At 43.0% G+C, this 18,843-nt stretch overlaps 1 protein-coding gene across 1 annotated transcript in view; it reads right to left on the bottom strand.

The window, feature by feature from the left end:
• Nucleotides 1-18,843, bottom strand: part of PTPRT (protein tyrosine phosphatase receptor type T) — a gene marked incomplete at both ends in the record, with an annotated part of 423,019 nt that overhangs the window by 55,228 nt on the left and 348,948 nt on the right. Inside the window, 2 exons of the mRNA XM_082292624.1 lie at nt 7,923-7,952; nt 13,084-13,219. Of these exons, the coding sequence (XP_082148750.1) occupies nt 7,923-7,952; nt 13,084-13,219 (166 nt within the window). The remainder of the gene's footprint in view (nt 1-7,922; nt 7,953-13,083; nt 13,220-18,843) is intronic.

Raw genomic sequence — 18,843 nt, 5'->3', positions numbered from 1 at the left:
AAACGCTACAATTTTCTTTCAACAGTGTTTTATCAGTTTCCACCTTTCTCCCTCTCTGTTCCAAGAATGTAGAAATTCTTCATCTAAATTAGAGGGCAAAGGAAGACAGATCTCTTTTGAGGATTTCAGAGCTAAGCTTGCCAGACACATCAAGGGGCTCTCGGTTTCTAAACGTGCCTTTTCTGCTGCCGTTCTGTATCTGGAGAGAGTGGCAGCACAGGACTAAGCCTATTTGGTCCTTACCATCATTATAATTCATAGAAAAGATTATAAAATCAAATGACTAGCACTTTCCACAATGTTAGGGATGTGACTTAAAACCCACAGCTAGGTAGAGGTTTATTTCCCAGCACATCAAAATGCCTTTTGGAATTGGAAAAGCGTTTATCTAGAAATGCTGTTTCCAAAAATAGGGCGCTCCAAGAGATCTCTGTGAATCACTGACAAGCCATGCTGGTGACACAGCTCCCGCTGTCCCCACTGCCCAGCCTGCCCTGCACAGAGCCACTGCAATGCCCCACAAAGCTGCTGTGGGAGCATTAGTGTCAGTCACGGGCCAGCCGTGTGCCCAGCGTGTCCCCAGCACAGCTGACACCCCGCACAGAGCACACACTTCCCCACTCATGCATTATCCAGCTGAAAAGGGGAGGAAATAAAGGACCAGGCAGCTATTGGGAAGAAGAGTCTGATATAATGAACACAGAATGTCAGGATGTGAAGAAGATGATCTCAATGCTGGTTTACATTCAAGGGTAAGGGAAGTGTGCCAAGAAGAAAGCAGGAGTCCATGGATGGAGTTTACTGGGTCACCCTTTTCAGTGTGAGAGGGTTTTGAAATGAAGAGATGATGCCTGCAAGCACCACACACACAGAGGAGGGATGAGACAGAAAGATGCTCAAAGTTGAGTGAAAAAGTGAAACCAGCTGTATAATCAGGCAGTTGATGCTGGCCCCACTAAAGCAAGGAGAAAAGCTATAGGCAGTGAACACAACTAAGTGTGAATTTGGGGGGGAAAAATGATGGAGATTTGATTCGGTTATTTTTGAAACTTCTACTCCTGTCAGAGACTAGACATAAAATCTGAAGCACTATATTAAAAAATATTATAAAATTGTGGGAGTTCCACTTAAACAGTCAAGGAATGCAAACTTGGTATCAAGCACAAACCATTTACTGCCACAAGCATTAATCAGGAGGCTCCAGCAATATTTTCTGTTAGAAGTATCTGCAGGATCAGATTCCTGTTTCGTGGAGGTTTGGATAACTGTCAGGGATTATTTTTTTTATAAACAGCTTCAAACTCTTCTCTAACTTTTTCTATCAATTTTACATGCATGAACATTAAATCTGTAACTGCCACTCCTCGAGGACTCCTGTGCGTGCACGTTGACGGATTTAATTTTAGATGTTTCGCCAGGATGGATTATGTACACCGTGGGGTAGATTTGCATGCACAGGTAATTTAGACATTAGGTATAGATCATGTAAGTTAAACGTGAAATTTCCTTCTACAGACACGAATTGCACATTGCCCTCATTTTCAATAAGCAATTTGAGAAAGCCAAAAAAGTAAAATTCCTTTTAGAGAATTGTGCATGGCAAACTCCTAGGAGTACACATGCAATTTATGACGGAATCTGCTCCAAATTAAGGCAGGCAGTGATGAGCCATGCAAATACCAGGGAGCATGGGTCAAAAAGAAGATCTATTGGAAAGGATCTCCACGCCCTGAACCTGTAGCAGATGACAAATCCAATTTGGAGGAATGGTTTCATGCTGGTTTAAAAATAAGAGCACAGCACTATAATCTGGGTGATCCTGTTGCTCTGACTGAGGATTGGAGAGGGCTCTGCTGCAGCACTGCTCTTCAAATCAGACACACAAAGGAGGACACGAAAGGTAATGCTGGCAAACATGATCTACAAGCAGAGGCCAAAGGAAATGTGGATCTTTAATCTAGAGAAAAGGAAATCAAATAGGGCTGATGGGTCTTCAAACATGAAAAGACACCACAGGGGGGCTGCTCTCTCTGCCTGCAGGGGCTGGGGAATGGGAGGCTCTGGGAAAGGCAGTTCATTTCAAACTGGGGGAGAGTTTTATGAAGGAGTCTCTGAAGCCAGCGGGGCAGGCAGGCTGGGAAATCCTGGTCACTAGAGGGGTGTGAACAGAGCCAGAGGAAGGAGAGCTCAGAGCAGTGCAGTGTCTGTCACACTGACACTGGGTGGATCTGCTCCCGTGGTCCAGTTTGAATCTGTGCTTCCTCACCTGCCCCTCTGGAACTGCCAGCAGCCTGAGCAGGGCTGGGAAGCAATTCTGGCCTAAGCACCTGGGCAGCTTTCCTAGAGCCACTGCAAGGGCAAATCCCCACCTACAGCCCGTGCTCTGACAGCTTTAACTGTGCTTTCAACGCCTGCCCTGATGAAGCCAAACTCGGTGCAGGTTGTGGCAGGAGGAGAGGAAGTAAAGGTATAGTAAAGGTGTAGTAAAGGTGTAGTAAAGAACAAGTGCCAATACCACAGAGCAAACATCACAGGACAGGAAAAAGTGAAGTAAAGCAGGTTTAAGTCAAAAGATGCCCTGAGTGTTTTGCACTGTGGGTATACAAGCACAGGCTCTTGAGAATATGATCTAAGCTTCACTTGATCAAATGAATCACTATTTGTGGAGGATTTATTTTTATTTGTTTTTTAATTTTACTTACAACCAGAGAAAGTTTAGACAAGCCAGGTGCATGTAGGAGCCATCCAGTATAAGTCTCTGCTGGTACAGAGAGCTACAAACCCTGCCCTCTGCAAAGTTTAGGCTTGCAATCACCACACAGACATGTTCTAAATAACAGCTCATCTTACTTCTGCATTTTGATATTTTTTTTTTTTTAATTTGCTTTCATTAGACGGGCATAGCCACTGATTAACGATTCTGTTTTTCCATCATCTAATGAGAAAATCACCTAATGAGAATGTTTCTTCTTAAAATCCTGATTTAGCAAGCTGACCTGTGCAGGCAGATCCCAGCATCCATGGAAATATATGGAGATATTTAAGTGTGAATGTGTTTATACAGAGGTATGTTTATAAATAAAATAAAGGGATGTTTTTCTTTTTGAATGTCCCACAGATGGTGGAAAGAAATTCAGCACAAACTCTGTTATTTCAAAAAATATAAATATAAATTTAGCTTAATAACCTCTGACAATCTCTCCCATGAAGAGAAACTCCCAGATGAAACCACCCAACAATTAAAACTGGTGTGAAATTCCAGTGGGAGTTGAAGGGGCTTCCTACATTGCAATCATGTCCCTGGAGCTCTGGCCAGTGCAGGGGAAAAGGAAAACAACATCTTGGCCATTGAGTGCCCTTTTCTCATAAATAACATTAAACTGAGTGCTTGTAACACGTACACGAATCTCTGTATTTCCAGAAATTCTTCCCTGGTCTCATATTGCTCTTGATTAAATTTCATTCTGCAGCCATTACCCAGCCCAGGAGAAAGAAACAAACCAAAACAAACAACCCACACACAGAAAACATTTCCATTTCTTTTCCTGGTGAGCAAATAATAAAATCATGATATGGATTGCTGCAGTTGAAAATACTGTTGCAAAAGAGGTTTCTGTCACTAAATACAAACCCTCCTGGAAAGTGGATGAATTGCTGTCTTTTACAGCTTCAGCTGGGAGTAAAACCAGCATCTTCCAGACCTGGCTGAGCTGATATCTTACACTGCCCATTAAACTTAAGTGCAGAGAGACAGCAGCAATTCTTTCCCAACCTCAGACACCATTTGTGTTGGTGTAAATACAGAGTAACTCCTTGAAAAGGTTCAGGCACCATCCTGGGCACAGGGATGCATGGAGTGCGCCAGGACAGAACCCCTAATTCCATCTCTTTCTCCACACAGGATCTCAGCTCATAAACAATTAGCTTTTGCTGATGGGTGAACTTAAGTACACAATGTGATGTTGACCCTGCATGATGAGTTACCAGTTAGGAATTGAGGCCTCCTGGGTTGCATCTCCCCTTAAAGCATATAAAGATTTTTATGGCCTTTTTCATCCCTTCCTATACGTTGTAGGAAGTTTTCTATGAAGCGTTGCTATACAAGAATCCCGTAACTATTTACCTATAACTATGTATGCCCAAAATAGCTGAAAGAGCTGCTTCTATAAGTGAGCATTTTTTACTGGTTTCACCAGTCAGAGCTGCAGGTACTCAACCATCTCACAGAATCCAATTTTGCAGTCCTGGATTGCAGCAGAACACAAGACTGGCTGAGGGCAGAACTGCAGTCTAGAGATTACCACAGTGCTATGGCCTGTCTCTGTAAAGACCAGGTACTCCTGACATAAGTCTCTGTGACTTTAATAGAACTATCATTCAGAACTGTTTGGAAGAGTTAGGGTTGGAGATTTTGGTCCTTAGCAAGAAGAAATGCCTGTATAGAAGATGACAGAGAGTTGGGAGGAATTATCTGAAAGCAGACATGAATTGCTCTAAGAAACACAGCTTTGAAGTCCAGAAACTGAAACCAAACATGAAGTGATACAGTCCATATGGTCACATTTAAAGATCTGCCAGCAGATCTATTTGGGAACCTGCTTTTCAATAGTGGTAACTCATTCAACTGAATTTTGCTTCAGGACTAAATCATTCATGCAAGGTCACAGCATGGAAACCAATTCTATTTAAAAAATCTGTATATAACCATATTGCTGCTGTTATTTCCACAACATTTCAAATAAACTTAAATCCAACCTCTCTGCTCATAGGAGTCCAGAGCAATTTGAATCAAGTTGGGCTAAGAATTGCACAGTCCTTAGCAATTTCAGATCTTCACCTGCAATTCTAATGAAATGCTCTATTTAATGTCAAACTTGAAACATGAAACTGAGTAGAACTTCATTGTGTGCTCCTTCATGGACTCTCCTGCTTTCTTTCCTCACTGCTGGACATCCCTTTTACCTTGATTGTTGTTCAAGGGAAAAAACAGCTGAGCTTGGTTTTCCCAGCTCAGGGAACAGACCCAATGTCCGTGTGAACCAAAATGCAGAGCCTGGTGAAGGAAGTGTTTGTTGTGAGGTCACTGTTGATGTGTTGCCTCCACTACCAGGATGGTCCAGCTTGCGGAGCTGTCCCTGGGACACCACCAGCACAGAGCTGAGAAGGAGCTCTTTGCAGAAAATTTTGGGTGTGGTACTGGGGAAGAAAAGCTCTGTGATTTCTGCAAGCTGAGCTCAAATCTCCACCTGCTCCTCTGAACACTCAGTTTGCCTGATGGCACCTCTGGCTTTTCCCTGGTGTGATGTGCTGCATGGTGGACATCTGCCTCATTAAACCTTATTAAAGCCTTTCCTTCTGCCTCTGCTGAAGCTCATTGCAATCCCAGGCTTGGGTGACCTCCAGAGGGTTCTCTCTTCATTTTTCCTGACTCACTGCACTGCTCCTTGAGGAAAAAGGGTCTAGCAAACTGACCCACAGCAAATAGACCCCTTAAGGACCCCTGTGCTTGCTCTGGCAGAGCAATCCTCAGCTGACTGCTTAAAGCAATGCTGTGCAGCTGTAAAATGGGTCACAGAGGGCTTGGAAGTTGATTCATCTCTTTAAACACACAGATCTCAAAATAAAATACAGCAGGGAACATGCTGACCACATACTGCCTACTGGAAAAAGACAGAATTATAAAGGAAAACCTGGCACTGAATTTCTCAGGCAATGGTGCTACTGGTTGTAAGGAAACCAAACAGTAAAACATGAGAGATGTGCAGAAGAGGAAAGGTTCCAATAATAAATTCAACTAGCTCCTAGCACCTTTGGGTTAAAACCATCACCTCCTTTACAGTTAGTTAACCTCCTGTTTAATCTGACTACTTGAAGTCACATTCAGTTCTTGGTGGACCAGTGTGAAGTCCAGAGCAAACAGAGTTACTCTGCATTTACAATTACATCCCCGGGCAAAGCCAAGACTCGTGATGGTGTCCTAAGGCTCCTCACATGCTTGGGAAGTGGGAAAGGTTCCTCTTTCAAAAGTTTTCTGACAGGTCATGAAGAAGCAATTACCACAGAATCTTTCAACACTCCACTAAAATTTATGCTTTGCACTTGGAACAAAATACCGGTCTGAAAATATGTTGTCTTCTGAAATGCTGCACACTTTTAAATAAAAAAATTGGTTTAAAAATATAATTCCAATACTATTTTTACAAAACATTAAGTCTGTAAAAGTAGATATCTAGGAAAATCGTCTAGCTAGGTAATTGTTCTAGATTAAAAAAAAAAGTCTTTATTTTGAAAGATAAATAATTGCAACAGTTTAGTTCCATTACCCGGAAGGAAAAATTGCAACTACCTGTCTAAAAATGCAAACATAATACTATGAGAATAGGACATTTCTGCGATGTTGAGCTATTTTTTGATGTTCAAAGAAGCCATTTTCAGCAGTATCCTTCTGCCTTGATGTATTACAATGCATTTAACCAGTATTCCAGATCCTTGCACATAGTTTTTTTCCTTTTCTTCACTGAACATTTTCAAGTTAACTGATCCCTGCAGGCAGTGGCATGCAGGGATCCTCCTTTGCCCCGTTCTTTGGACATAAAGCAACTAATACGGAAAGGAAATCAGCTTCCCTTGAAATGGCAGCACATTAACCCACTCATTTTGCTGAGCTGCTGAACACCTCCCAGAACAAAGTGCCAAGATGAGACAAAGAGGAACCACAGGAAGGGGCAAAGGAGGCAGCTCCTGGAGTAGCAGACCAGGAGGGGCTGTCAGGGCTGGTGTGGCCCTTTGGTTTCAGAGCCCTGACAAGCCTGGCAGGTTCTGGGAAAAGGCTGATGTCAGTGATAGGGCTCTGGATGCTTCTGAAAGCTGGCGAGGGCAGAGCTGCTCCTGTCAGCAGCAACAGCTGCCTTCTGCACCCCTCCCAGCCCTCTGATGGCAGCGCAGGCTCCAACTCACTCCTCCAGGACTTTTTCCTCACGTCATTGATCCAGCCCTCTCCTCCTCCGGATCCTCAGACAACTATCATCACGGCACAAACAGCTTGGCCCCGATTGCTTTCCAGCCCCTCAGCCTTTAGGCAACAGATGGCTCTGGAAGTACCGATGTGTGAAGCATTTTCATGTGCCTTAACAACTGCCTTAATTATGCAGCATTGTCATTAGGACTGGACAGGTGATTTAGATCTGAATATCTGAACCACTTCATCATCCAAGGATCTAAACCAACACTCAGAACCTGGCAGCTCCAGGAACAGGGATGTTTGCTGGGATAATGTCAACTCCCCGTTGTCAGAAACCTTAAAATTTTTAGAAAGCTTACATCCATGGCTGAGAAATTCCCCATGATGACTTTCAGGTGTGAATTTCCTGATGTCTGGCTATGACTGATGGACAATTAAAAAGATGCACTGGGGACACTCTGTATTTGTCTATTAGCATTTACAGAATCATGGAATCGTTTATGTTGGAAAAGCTTTCTAAGATCAAGTCCAACTGTTCCCCCAGCACTGCCATATCCATCTCTAACCCCTGTCCCCAAGTGCCACATCTACACAGCTTTTTAATGCCTCACTGGTGACTCCAGCACTTCCCTGAGTCACACGTTCTGGTGCTGGACAGCCCTTTTGGTGAAGAATTTTTTTCTGATATCCAATCTAGAGAGAAATATCCAATTTGAAGAACCATAAACCATAACTGATATATCTGTGGACATTCATGTGTTTGCAGGCACAGCTACAGGTGCAGTGGTAAAACAGGGAAAACAACAGCATGCAACTGAGAAAATAAAACACAAGCATCTGGAAAGACAAGGATAAATGGAATGGTAAAAAAGAAAAAAAAATTAGAAAAGAATACAACAAAGCATAAAATTACCACAGGGTGAACATGCTCTAAAAACCTCATCCCTAGCCAAGTACTTACAAGTAATAGGAGTAGGAATATGCATTTCTTCTAAATATTGACGGCCGGTCAGATGAACAAAATATCCAAAAGGAGAAAAAGAGAAAAGCACATAATTAGATTTATATGAACTCCAGGATCCTTTTTCAATATACAAAGTATTTGTGCTGTTTTCTGTACTGAGCTACTATTTGCCTATGCTTCTTTCAGGAGCTGTACGCCAGTGAGGAATAAACAGATACTGAACTGGAGACTGAAGGTTGTGTTTTCACTTCTGCCACCATGAATAAATCCCCTCACCTTTAATTCCCTCACTTTTTCATGTCAGTAACACGGGCAATGAGACTTAATTTTGCCTCTCAAGTGCTTTGATATTTTTGAAATGGAAAGAAAGATGTCAGAGCTATTAATATAAATAACAATAAATAGGGAAGTGACAATGTAAGAACGCCACAATTTTGGAATATTTAGACAATGAGCAAATTGTCTAATGATAAATCAAGCTTCATCAAACTCTAAAATGCAAATAGTTCATTAACAATTCAAGCATCACTCCATATTTATAGCTGAGCACTGGGGGCATGCATTAGCTTTCTGCATCACTGTGATTAAGCACTTTCTACCACAGTTTCTCAACAATTCATTTCACAACATTTTGAGCAGCACCACAAACTGAGCCTTGGCAATCAGTTGTAGCTTAAGAGGTGACATTTCCCCTTTTATAACTGGAAGGGGCTTCTCTGGAAAGACTGGTTCACAACAGACCTAGCCCAGGGTATGAGAGATTTACCACCACAAGGAGCCACAAAAGCAGCAGCAGCGGTCAAGACAGGGAAAAACAGTGAAACCCAAACATCAACCTATTGCATAGCTTTAAAATCCCATCCTTGAAGGCACTAGGAAGATTAGGAATCACTTAGAAATACAAATGCAGCTTTCAAGTGTTCAGTTTTATGGTTGCTCTGAACACAACTTCCATAAGCACACGTGGAAACCAGGTTCAGTGCAGTCACTCTGTGCACAGTCACCCTCTCTGCTGTGCACACACGGGGTAAAGAACAGCTCATGAGGATTAAACTGAAGTTTGATGGTGTTCCTGATGATGGCCTTTGCTCTAAACCTGATATTTCGGCCAGATTCCTGATGTATGCCGAGTTATTTGAATAGCACTGATTCCAAGATACACCTGGATGCATTTTAACTAAATGCTATTATCTCCTGAAAGCAGAAGTTCTACAGGCCCGAGCAATGCACCAGCTAAGGTGCAGTGTTTGCCACTGAGCTTCCCTGGGAAAATCCAAGTTCCACTGAGCCTCTAAACAAAGGGAAACATGACCAAGATGCAGAAAATGAGAGCCCACACAGCTGAACCCCTGAAATCCCCAAAACTAAACGAAGCTCTCAGAGGCCAGGGCCAGGGCTCACACAGCACTGTTGACTGCAGCTGTTCCCTTGAGCACCTTGCTGCTCTTTCTGCTGCTCTCCCGCCTGGGCTGCACACATCTGGCATCCCACCAGACTCTTGGCCCTCATTAAAAAGCTGCACATCCCTCCAGGCTGCAGAGGAAAGCTCAGAAAGGTTTGTTCCATAAGGACAGAGAATAAAGGAAGACAAACAAAAGGAGGATGATGTTCTGGAATTGGACAGTCCATTTTGGCTCAAATTCTCCCAAAACACGCAGCCTGAAATAAGGACTTACTACAGAATATTTCAAAGCTTACTGTGAAAACTGGTCTGAGTTATGGTTCAGTAAAAAGATGACCTGGTCCAAGAATGTACAACACAACCCAAACCCCTGCCTGTCTCCCACCTGAAACAGGGACACACGAGGGACATGGGTCACTAAAGGTGCAAATATCCCTTTTTCCTAATTCTATCCTATTCCTAATATCTATCCTATAGTATGTTCTGCCCAAGAGGCTTTGGGGTTTTATTTAATTAGTTTAAGGTAAAAACCTAAATCCTAATCCAGAATAAGGAGCTGAATTTTCATAGGAGGAAATAATCCTAGACCCTACATAGCCCCAAATCTCCTTTTTTGCTACCAACAGCAGTTTAAAGAACTTATTTACGGTGCACCCATGACAGGCTGTCCGATCCTATTTATTCAGTCTTATATTTAAAGGGGTCAGTGGAGGCTTTGTCTGCTCAAACACACCAGCCTGAGAGGTGTCACATTCTTCACTCCAGGGAAATACAAGTCATGATTACACCAGAATTAAAATTGCTCAGATGAAATCAGAACTGACCAAAATCAAATCCTCTGGGGAGGGGCAAAGTCAAAGGGTATTTTCTCCTGAAAAAATATCTTATTTTTCTTGCTTCATTTTGTTTTTACTAGATGATTCTGTATTCTCTATTACACAAATGTCTTTAACTAATATTAAGGAAAAAAAAAAAAGCTCCTTAGAGAATTAAAAACATTTTCATACAATAAAAATGAGATATTTCAAGATATGAATCTATTAATGAAAGAATGTGGTTCTGCCTTTTGTGGGCACATACACTCATGTGGACACTGATAACCACCTCTAAATTAACAGGCTAAATTATCATAGAATCACAGAGTGGTTTGTGTTGGAATGGACCTAAAAGATCATTCCAATCCCCCCTGCCATGGGCAGGGACACCTTCCACTGTCCCAGGTTGCTCCAAGCCCCGTCCAACCGGGCCTTGGGCACTGCCAGGGATCCAGGGGCAGCCACAGCTGCTCTGGGCACCCTGTGCCAGGGCCTGCCCACCCTCCCAGGGAAGGATTTCTTCCTAGTATCTAATCTAAATTTAATCTCTTTCAGTTTGAAGCCATCCCCCCCTTGTCCTGTCACTACCTGTCCTTGTACAAAGTTTCCCTCCATTATGTGGCAGCAATTTTTATGTCATATACATGTAATGATGATACCATGACTTAACTCATGGAGTTAGTGGGTTCCCAAAACCAAGAAAACAAACTTTGTTAATGGCTTTGATTTTAAATACTGTAATACAGTCATATTTAAAACAGAAATTTATATGCACACACAATTTTGACGTAGATATACACATACGGAAACTTAAGCAGACTTTAGACAACTTCAAGTTTCAACTAAAACTTTCAGACAACAAACATAAAGTCAAATCCAAGTTTTCCACTGTATAAATACACTGGTTGGCTTAATTTAGCTTCACATATCTCACTAAACCCTCTAAAACTTTATCAGCCCACAGAAATTTTTGAGTTCTGGAATTTTTGCAATTTGTTCTGCTGAAACTGTGAGCGACTGGGCACCACTTGCTCATGCCCTGTGTTTGAAAGGTTCCAAGCAGCCTGCTTGGTGACTCTCACAGGAACAAAAAGAGGCTCCTGATGATCCCAATGCTCATCTCAAACCAGTGTCTTCCTTCTCTTCTAATCCCTTTCCTCCCTTTGCTCTCTGTGCTGATTAACAAAATGCTTCATCTGGGAAATCCACCACTGTGCCTGCTCCCAGTGAGCTGTGATGCCCTGGACAATGGACAAATGTCACTGGGATATTTTCCGGCTCCATTTGAAGAAAATGTCTCAAGTAAAACTCATAAAATTATTTTACTGAATTGTTGCCTTGCAAGGCTACACTGTACACCGAGGCCTTGGTGCACTGGGAAGGGAGCTCTTTTAAAGAGTGAGGCTAATGCAAACATGGAATGCAAGAGCTCAAGCTCTGAACACTTCTGTTTGCAAAATGGAAAGAGAACTTTGTTGTTAAACTGCTGTCTCAGAAGAGCTCAAGCTTTCAGCTCCGCTCCTGCAGAAGTTTCAATCAATTTGTGGTCCAAATCAGCTTCTCCTTTTATAAAAGCCGGTCCCAACCCGCACTAGTTTACAAAGGAAATGAGCCTGACAGGCTGAAGTTCATCTTCAGGGAACACTTGCCCATATGTAGCTCTAAGCCTCACTTGGATGTGGCTGGTGGTTCCCATCCAAGGGAGCCCAGAACTGATGTGATCAGCAGCTCTGGAGGTGCTGGAGGTGTGCTACAGCCTCCCAAAGCTCCTCTTGCACTCATAGCTTCTAAATGGGAAAAGATTTTAAAGTCAATGAGCCAGTTTATTCCCTATTTCAGTGTGTCTTCTGGCGGGTATCTTTGCAAATTGCAGCAAACAAAGAGATACAGACTGCAGGGATTTTGCTTGTCTGCCCTGGGAGGGGCTGTGGAAACAACAAAAGGGAAACTAATTTTCCAGCTCTAGGGAAAAAAAGGGAGAATTTAGATTTCTAATAGTCCCACTCACTTCCTTTCTAATGTTAACTTTGAAGAAAATTGCCCAGGTTTCCAGAGCCTATGGCAAAACCAGATAGAGCAAAGTTCTGCCCATGGGACATCACACCCAAATTCACCAAACATTGCTGCTTCAGGGACCAGTTCAGTTTTTGCTGAACTGAAATCAAGTTCAGCTGAAGGTCCTGTGCACTGTCTCAGGGGCCAGCTCAGCTCAGCAGGAGATTGGGAACTTCCACACAGAGCAAATGGATCCTCAGTCTCCAGCCTCTGGAACTCGTTCTGCATTACGAGTAATTTTGCTTGGGGGTTTGTCTGTGCTATCTGTGAGATAACAACTTATGTTGTAGCAGTCGTGACATCAGAAGAACCAAGTGTTGGAAAATGGGATGAGGCAGCCACAGATTCTCTGGGCAATCTGTGCCAAGGCCTCAGCTCTCTCACAGGGAAGAATTTCTTCCTAATATCTGATATAAACCTCCTCTCTGGCAGCTTGAAGCCATTCCCCCCTGTCCTGGCACTCCAGGCCCTTGTAAATTGTCTCTCTCCATCTTTCTTGTAGGCTCCCTTCAAGTACTGCAAGGCCACAACTGGGTCACTCCAAAGCTTCTCTTCCCCAGACTGAACAATGCCCACTCTCTCAGCCTTTCCTGTTAGGAGAGGTGCTCCTTTTGTCCCTTTGCACTTCACCATGCTACCTCGTGACTTATCCCTTCACATTAACTATCAATTAATTATCACTATCTCTTTGCAGTAAAAACCATTCTTTTGCTGCTGGATCTCCCAGAACTGGCATTTCTTCTGGGCCTACAACCCTTAGTGTCGGTGTTATGTAACCAGGCATTAACTGCTGCCCTCTGTCACACATAAAGAACATTTTATCTTTATTTATTCTTCTTCTGGAAGAAGCCAGGAGGCTCAAGATGGAAGCAAAGCAGAAACTTACCTTCTCTTGATGGTAAGCATTGCTCCCAAGAGGATAATCACAAACATCAGGAGACCAGCTATAACTCCAGCCATTTTCACCGTGCTGTCAACTTGCTTTTCTGGTTCCACTGCATTGGAATTCTGGGTGGAAGCTCCTTAAAAGATGGAGGGAGAGGAAGGACAAGATAAAAAAGAAAGAATTTGTAGGGAAACTGTGCAATGATCCACTTTAAATATTCATTTGAAAGCCTAACAACATATTTGCAATCAAACTGCAATAGACAATTGTCCATCTAACCAAATCTGCCTTTAATGAGGGCTAATGACCGATAATTCAGAGCAGTAATAGGGTGTAAAATCCCAGTGTAGTGTAAATGACTATAATATTTTACTAAGTTATACTGTAACGGGGCATTTGCTCTTCTGAAGCACTCAGCATGCACCCAGAAACGGGAGAACAACAGTTCTAATTTGAATCTCAAATAGTTTAAATGGACTTGCAGTCCTTGCTCATCAGAATAGTGAGCAACATGTAATAATAATAATAATACCTCTGGCCGAAAATTTTTTCCCCTCTAAAATCACCTCACATTTGTGTTTCTCAGTGTATTGGAGGCCTGGCTTTTTTAAACATCCCATTACAATTATACATGTAACAAGCATGAATCCAACATACAGAGCACCCTCCACACAGAATCATGGAATGATTTGAGCTAGAAGGGACCTTAAAGCCCATCTCATTCCAACCCCCTGCCATGGGAAGGGACACCTCCCACTAGGCCAGGCTGAACCTTGGATCTCCATCCAGCTTGGCCTTGGACACTTCCAGGGATGGGGCAGCCACAGCTTCTCTGGACAACCCACTCCAGTGCCTGAGCACCCTCACACATCACCTAATGTACTCCAGGCATGACTTCTTCAGCCCAAACAAGAGAGCATAATTTCTATTTGAAATTATTTGGTTTTGTTGTTTTTTGTTGGTTTTTTTAACAAGTGAAATCCACACATCTGAAAATAAAACATATTTAGGAACATTATTTGCACAGCATTTCTGCTCTTTTCTCCCTGCACTAAATAAGCACCTTGGAGAAAGCTGCCCTCTCCCCTGTTGCTGAGACCATTTCAATAGTGCTCATTACAGATCTTAGCTCTGCTGACTTCACCACTTGCTGCACAGAATTTTTCCAGATATAGCTTAAGCCACTGAGCTTGATTTAGAAAGCCCCACAAGATTTGAGTCGTGGCTACTCTAAAGACTAAATAAGCCTATCTTCATTATATTCCTGTTACACTTAACTACTCCTAAAAATATCACCACTGCAGTTCACCGAGTTAAACGAATTCACATTACATGAGACCCACTCTTATCCTGGGCTTCACCTTTGCTGCTGGAGCCAGCCACATCCTCCTCTACAGCTTAAACGTGGTAGGGAAAGGGAATCAAAGGTGAACACAGAGGGCTGACATCAGAAGACCATAATGGTTTGCTCTTTTAACAGCTCTGTGCTGCTGACCTTCAGGAAATCTGAATCACGTCTGTTCATGAAGTCACTTGCTCAGGGAGATAATATTCAATCAAGTCCATGTGTTGGCGAGGCAGCAGTGTTACCATCACCGTGCTATTGTTTTGCCTCTTTGCCACACATTAAACTGCACATGCTTTAAGAGATGATGCAGTGATTAAAGCATGATTTCAGTCTCCTACAGCTAAGCTGTTAATCTAGTTTAGCCAGAGCAAAACACAATATTTACCAAGCAAAAAGGGCTGGCTTTTGGATTCACACATATAATTTTCAGCTTTCGCCCCTGACAACTGTACTATTCTGCTGCATTCACCAAATTGCCCATACAGTTAAGAGTTCACTGATAACTTCTGTGCTCACATGTCTGAAATGCATTAATGGGACTCCTGAGCATGAAAATAAAATAACGTATCAGTTGCATACTTCCATCTTTATTTGACAACCTCTCCCACAATCCTGCAGTGAACGTGTCCAAGAGGTGAGCTATACACCATCAGACAGGCAATCCCCAGGCTGTCACACAACAAAGGCAACAAGAAAGGTACAATTTCTCCCTGAAAATGGCTAAAACTCTATTCATTTGCAGTGCAAGTCAGAAGTACTCCAAATTATCCTTCAGCTGAGCTGCAGTTACTCCTATGACCCCAAATAATAGGTGTTGGAGAATGGTTTTCTACTATGAACAGCACAGTCAGATGCCCCTCATTTTTGTACCACCTGAATACCCCCACAAAGTGTGAGCAGTATAAAAAGAAGTAAGAATGTGCTGTCAACTCCATCTTCTAATCCACCAGATTGGTTTGATTTTACCAGGCTGTTGCTCGTTACTCCAGGCAATGCGTGGTCAGAGTGCTTTTAGCTGGTATTTCCCAGCCCACTGCAGGCTCCTGCAGTTCCAGGAGGAGAAGAAAGGCTCATTATCCATCCTGACACCTCCACACTGCAGTGACAGATCCACTCCAATCTTCTGGGCAACTCTATCTCTCTTGGCAAAGGCCAACAATTCCTTTAGGCTACCAGCCCAACCATTTGTAAGTTGTCTCAGCTAATAGTGCCTAGCCTGCTGACAGTGTCAGCAGATTCCTGGCTCCAGGATTCTCACAGCCTTGCAATGAAACATTACTGCACAAGTCCATTGTTTTCCTGATGTTCTGGCATATTTTCCTTGCAGATGCCTAAATCTTCTCTGCTTGCTTGTACCTGCCTCACCACCAGCTGTAGGTAAGAACATTCCTATCCTGGCAGGTGGAGGGAGCTCTGTGAGCTGTTTCTTGCAGGAGATGACTTCTGCTGCTCCTGGCAGAAATGCTGGTTTAGAATTCAGTTTTGCTTCTCTCCTTTATAGAGATGCAGGACCTGAAATCCTCTGAGCACAGCAGCCCATGAAGACTGCTCAGATGGCCATTTCATACAAGCATCTTTAAACACACTTGCAAGGCTCTGCACTACCGTACTTAAGGGGCCACCCTTTTCTTTCTGAAAAATCATGTTTATATATTTCTGGCATTAAAAAGGAATGAAAACAAACTACAACTGTATTTTCTAGTGGTTACTTCCACCACATTTCCTGGAATGAATTGTTCCTTGTAACAGAAGCTGGATGCTGGAATAATAAGACACAGAGCGGGTCACCACTGTTATTAGTGTGTGACCACTGAGATCAGGACCCCATTACTCTGCACTAACACAAAGTAGGACAATTTTCTGCCCTAAGCTTGCTTTCTTAATAAGGAAGGCAAATGATAGAAGGCAGTGCCAGAGGAGTGAAGGCTGTAGGTCCCCTGACTCCCTATCTGTGCCTTATCTACTCCAGCAGGCTACTGCTCTCAGAAATACTCATTTATGTACTGTACAAAATGCACCATCCCAGGAGCCAGAGCAGTGGTCTGACTCTGACTTTCACAGGCATTGACATTCACCCAGCACTCCATTGGTCAGTCACCATTTTAGTCCTTTCTTAGCAACCCAACTGACTTTGTTTCTCCTCAATCCCTTTCAAAACTCCGAGATCCAGCATCTTGCAGTGAGACAGAAGACAGGACAGGAAGCACATTCTTGGGAGATACAGTTCTGGTGGTGCTGCAGAAATGCAAGGAGAGCAGGGCAGGGGCAAAGGGCCAATTTCCCAGAGCGGTCCAACTCATCAGCCCATGAGAAGTCAGGTTTCTGGATCATCACACACTGATGGTTTAATTAAGGTTTTAATTAAGGTCTAATCTGGCCATGCTGCTGTTGGTTCATAGAATCATAGAATATGCTGAGATGGAAGAGACAGATCAGGATCATCAAATCAGCTCCCAGCCCTGCACAGACACCCCAACAACCCCACCCTGGGCATCCCTGGCAGCGCTGTCCAAACGCTCCTGGAGCTCTGGCAGCCTCGGGGCCGTCCCCATTCCCTGGGGAGCCTGGGCAGTGTCCTCTGGGGGAAAACCAGCAGTGGAATCTAAGGGAAAGACACCATGGCAATCTCACTCCAAGCAATTTCTGCACAGGTCTATTATTTGAAAACAAGCCACCAGATATAAAGCAACCTCCTCTGTGGAAGCAGCACTCTGAAAAACATCCAGGAAAGAATGACTACTGAGTGCATGTAGCTGAGCAGGGCTGATAATACAGGTTTCTCCCACAAGACCTATTTCACAAACTGCAATTTGAAACATTCTTTACTTTAGGCAGCAATTACAATATTGCATTTTAAAAAATGACACTGCCAGGAAAAAGAATTCAAGAGATCCATAAGCAGTAGGAAAAGTCAGGTATTTATGTGAGGTTTCCAGGTGAGGCACAGAGAACAAAGTCCTGCAATGGAAGTGGTACCACAATCATCAGTAGCTAAGACACTGCAGGAGACAGAAGCATCCCAAAGCTTAACAAGAGAAGACAAGAAAGCAAATAAATGATTCTAAGGGCAGCTGGGTCAAATACTCAGACTCAAGAAAAGGGCAATGCAAGCGTGAAGAAGGGAGGGACAAACTGAGAGAAGCAACACAAGAAATGGGAGGTTCAGCCACCACCAGGTGACAGGAAAGACCCAGCAAGGAGACAAGTGTGGCAATGATGAGGTGTGGTTTCAAAATTGTAACACCTAAGAACACAGCTTCTTCAGAGAGAAATTCACTCTTGGAACAAAAAACAATCAGAAAAATTACTTCAGAGCATTATTTAACCCAGAGAAATTAATGAAAAATATCAGGTTCCCTGTCATTATGCATTGAAATGATCTGCACAATCAGAGTAATTTCTTTGCAGCACATAATGGCCAGGCAGTGGGCTGAATGTAAAATCTCCTAATAGACCTAGAGGCTTGTATTCAAAAGACAGCTATTCTCGAATCACTTGTAAACATGATTTCCTTTATTTATTTTTTTATGGTGCTTCCTATGTGAGGGGCCTACAAATTATTAAAGCAGCTCTGCATGAAGAAATCTTTTCCCTCAAGTTTTCAGTTCCTGATAATATTTGTACCTGTAAAACACAGTCTGACGTGCAAACACAAGGGCAGACAGGTACTCCCAGGAGTGATAATGCTGAGATAAAAGTGGAAAGGCACCTTTTAACATCCTGATGTGGAAATACCCAGCACCAGCCCTGGGTGTCAGCTCACCACACCCTCCAGAAGTGTATTAGGACTAAATAAAAAACTTTGCATGATGCTGGTGCCTCCATGTATCATGAGCCAACAGACTGGAACAACTCATCCCATCTGGAAGCCAGATTCCACTTTGGATGTTTCTTTGTTGCAATTCATTAAAAAAATGAATATCACCAAGAGGATCACCACACACAACGTCACTACGCCAATTTTCCACCTCCAGTTATTGAAGACTGCAAGCAGTGCAAGCTTAAGCCTGTAATGAGACACACTCATTCCTTCCACAAAGCTCAAAAGTAATAGACAGAATGATGAGAGCCAAAAGCTTTCAACCATATTCTGAGCAGAGAGAGCAGCAAAACAAAACAGTCCTGGAGAGAAAGACAGACCAGAATTTGTATGAGGGATTTTCAGGCTTACAGGTGGAATCTGTAGGAGGATGAGGGTAAACACACAGTGAGGCATCAAGATCAGCATTGCTAAGCTGACTGAGAATTAAAAAATAGCTGTAAGTGAATAATTGATTCTGGACATTCCAGGCAAATCCACCACAAGGGCTTTGCTTTTCTCCTCCCGTTTTTCTTCCTCTCTCTTCAGAACAGGAGCACTTAATTTGTGCTAAAGGCAGATATATGGTCCCCAAGAATAAGAAAGGTTATAA

The sequence above is a fragment of the Coloeus monedula genome (genome assembly GCF_965178545.1).
Source record: "Coloeus monedula genome assembly, chromosome: 17".
NCBI classification, from domain to species: Eukaryota; Metazoa; Chordata; class Aves; order Passeriformes; family Corvidae; genus Coloeus; species Coloeus monedula.
This window is presented reverse-complemented; position numbering and strand designations above follow the sequence as displayed.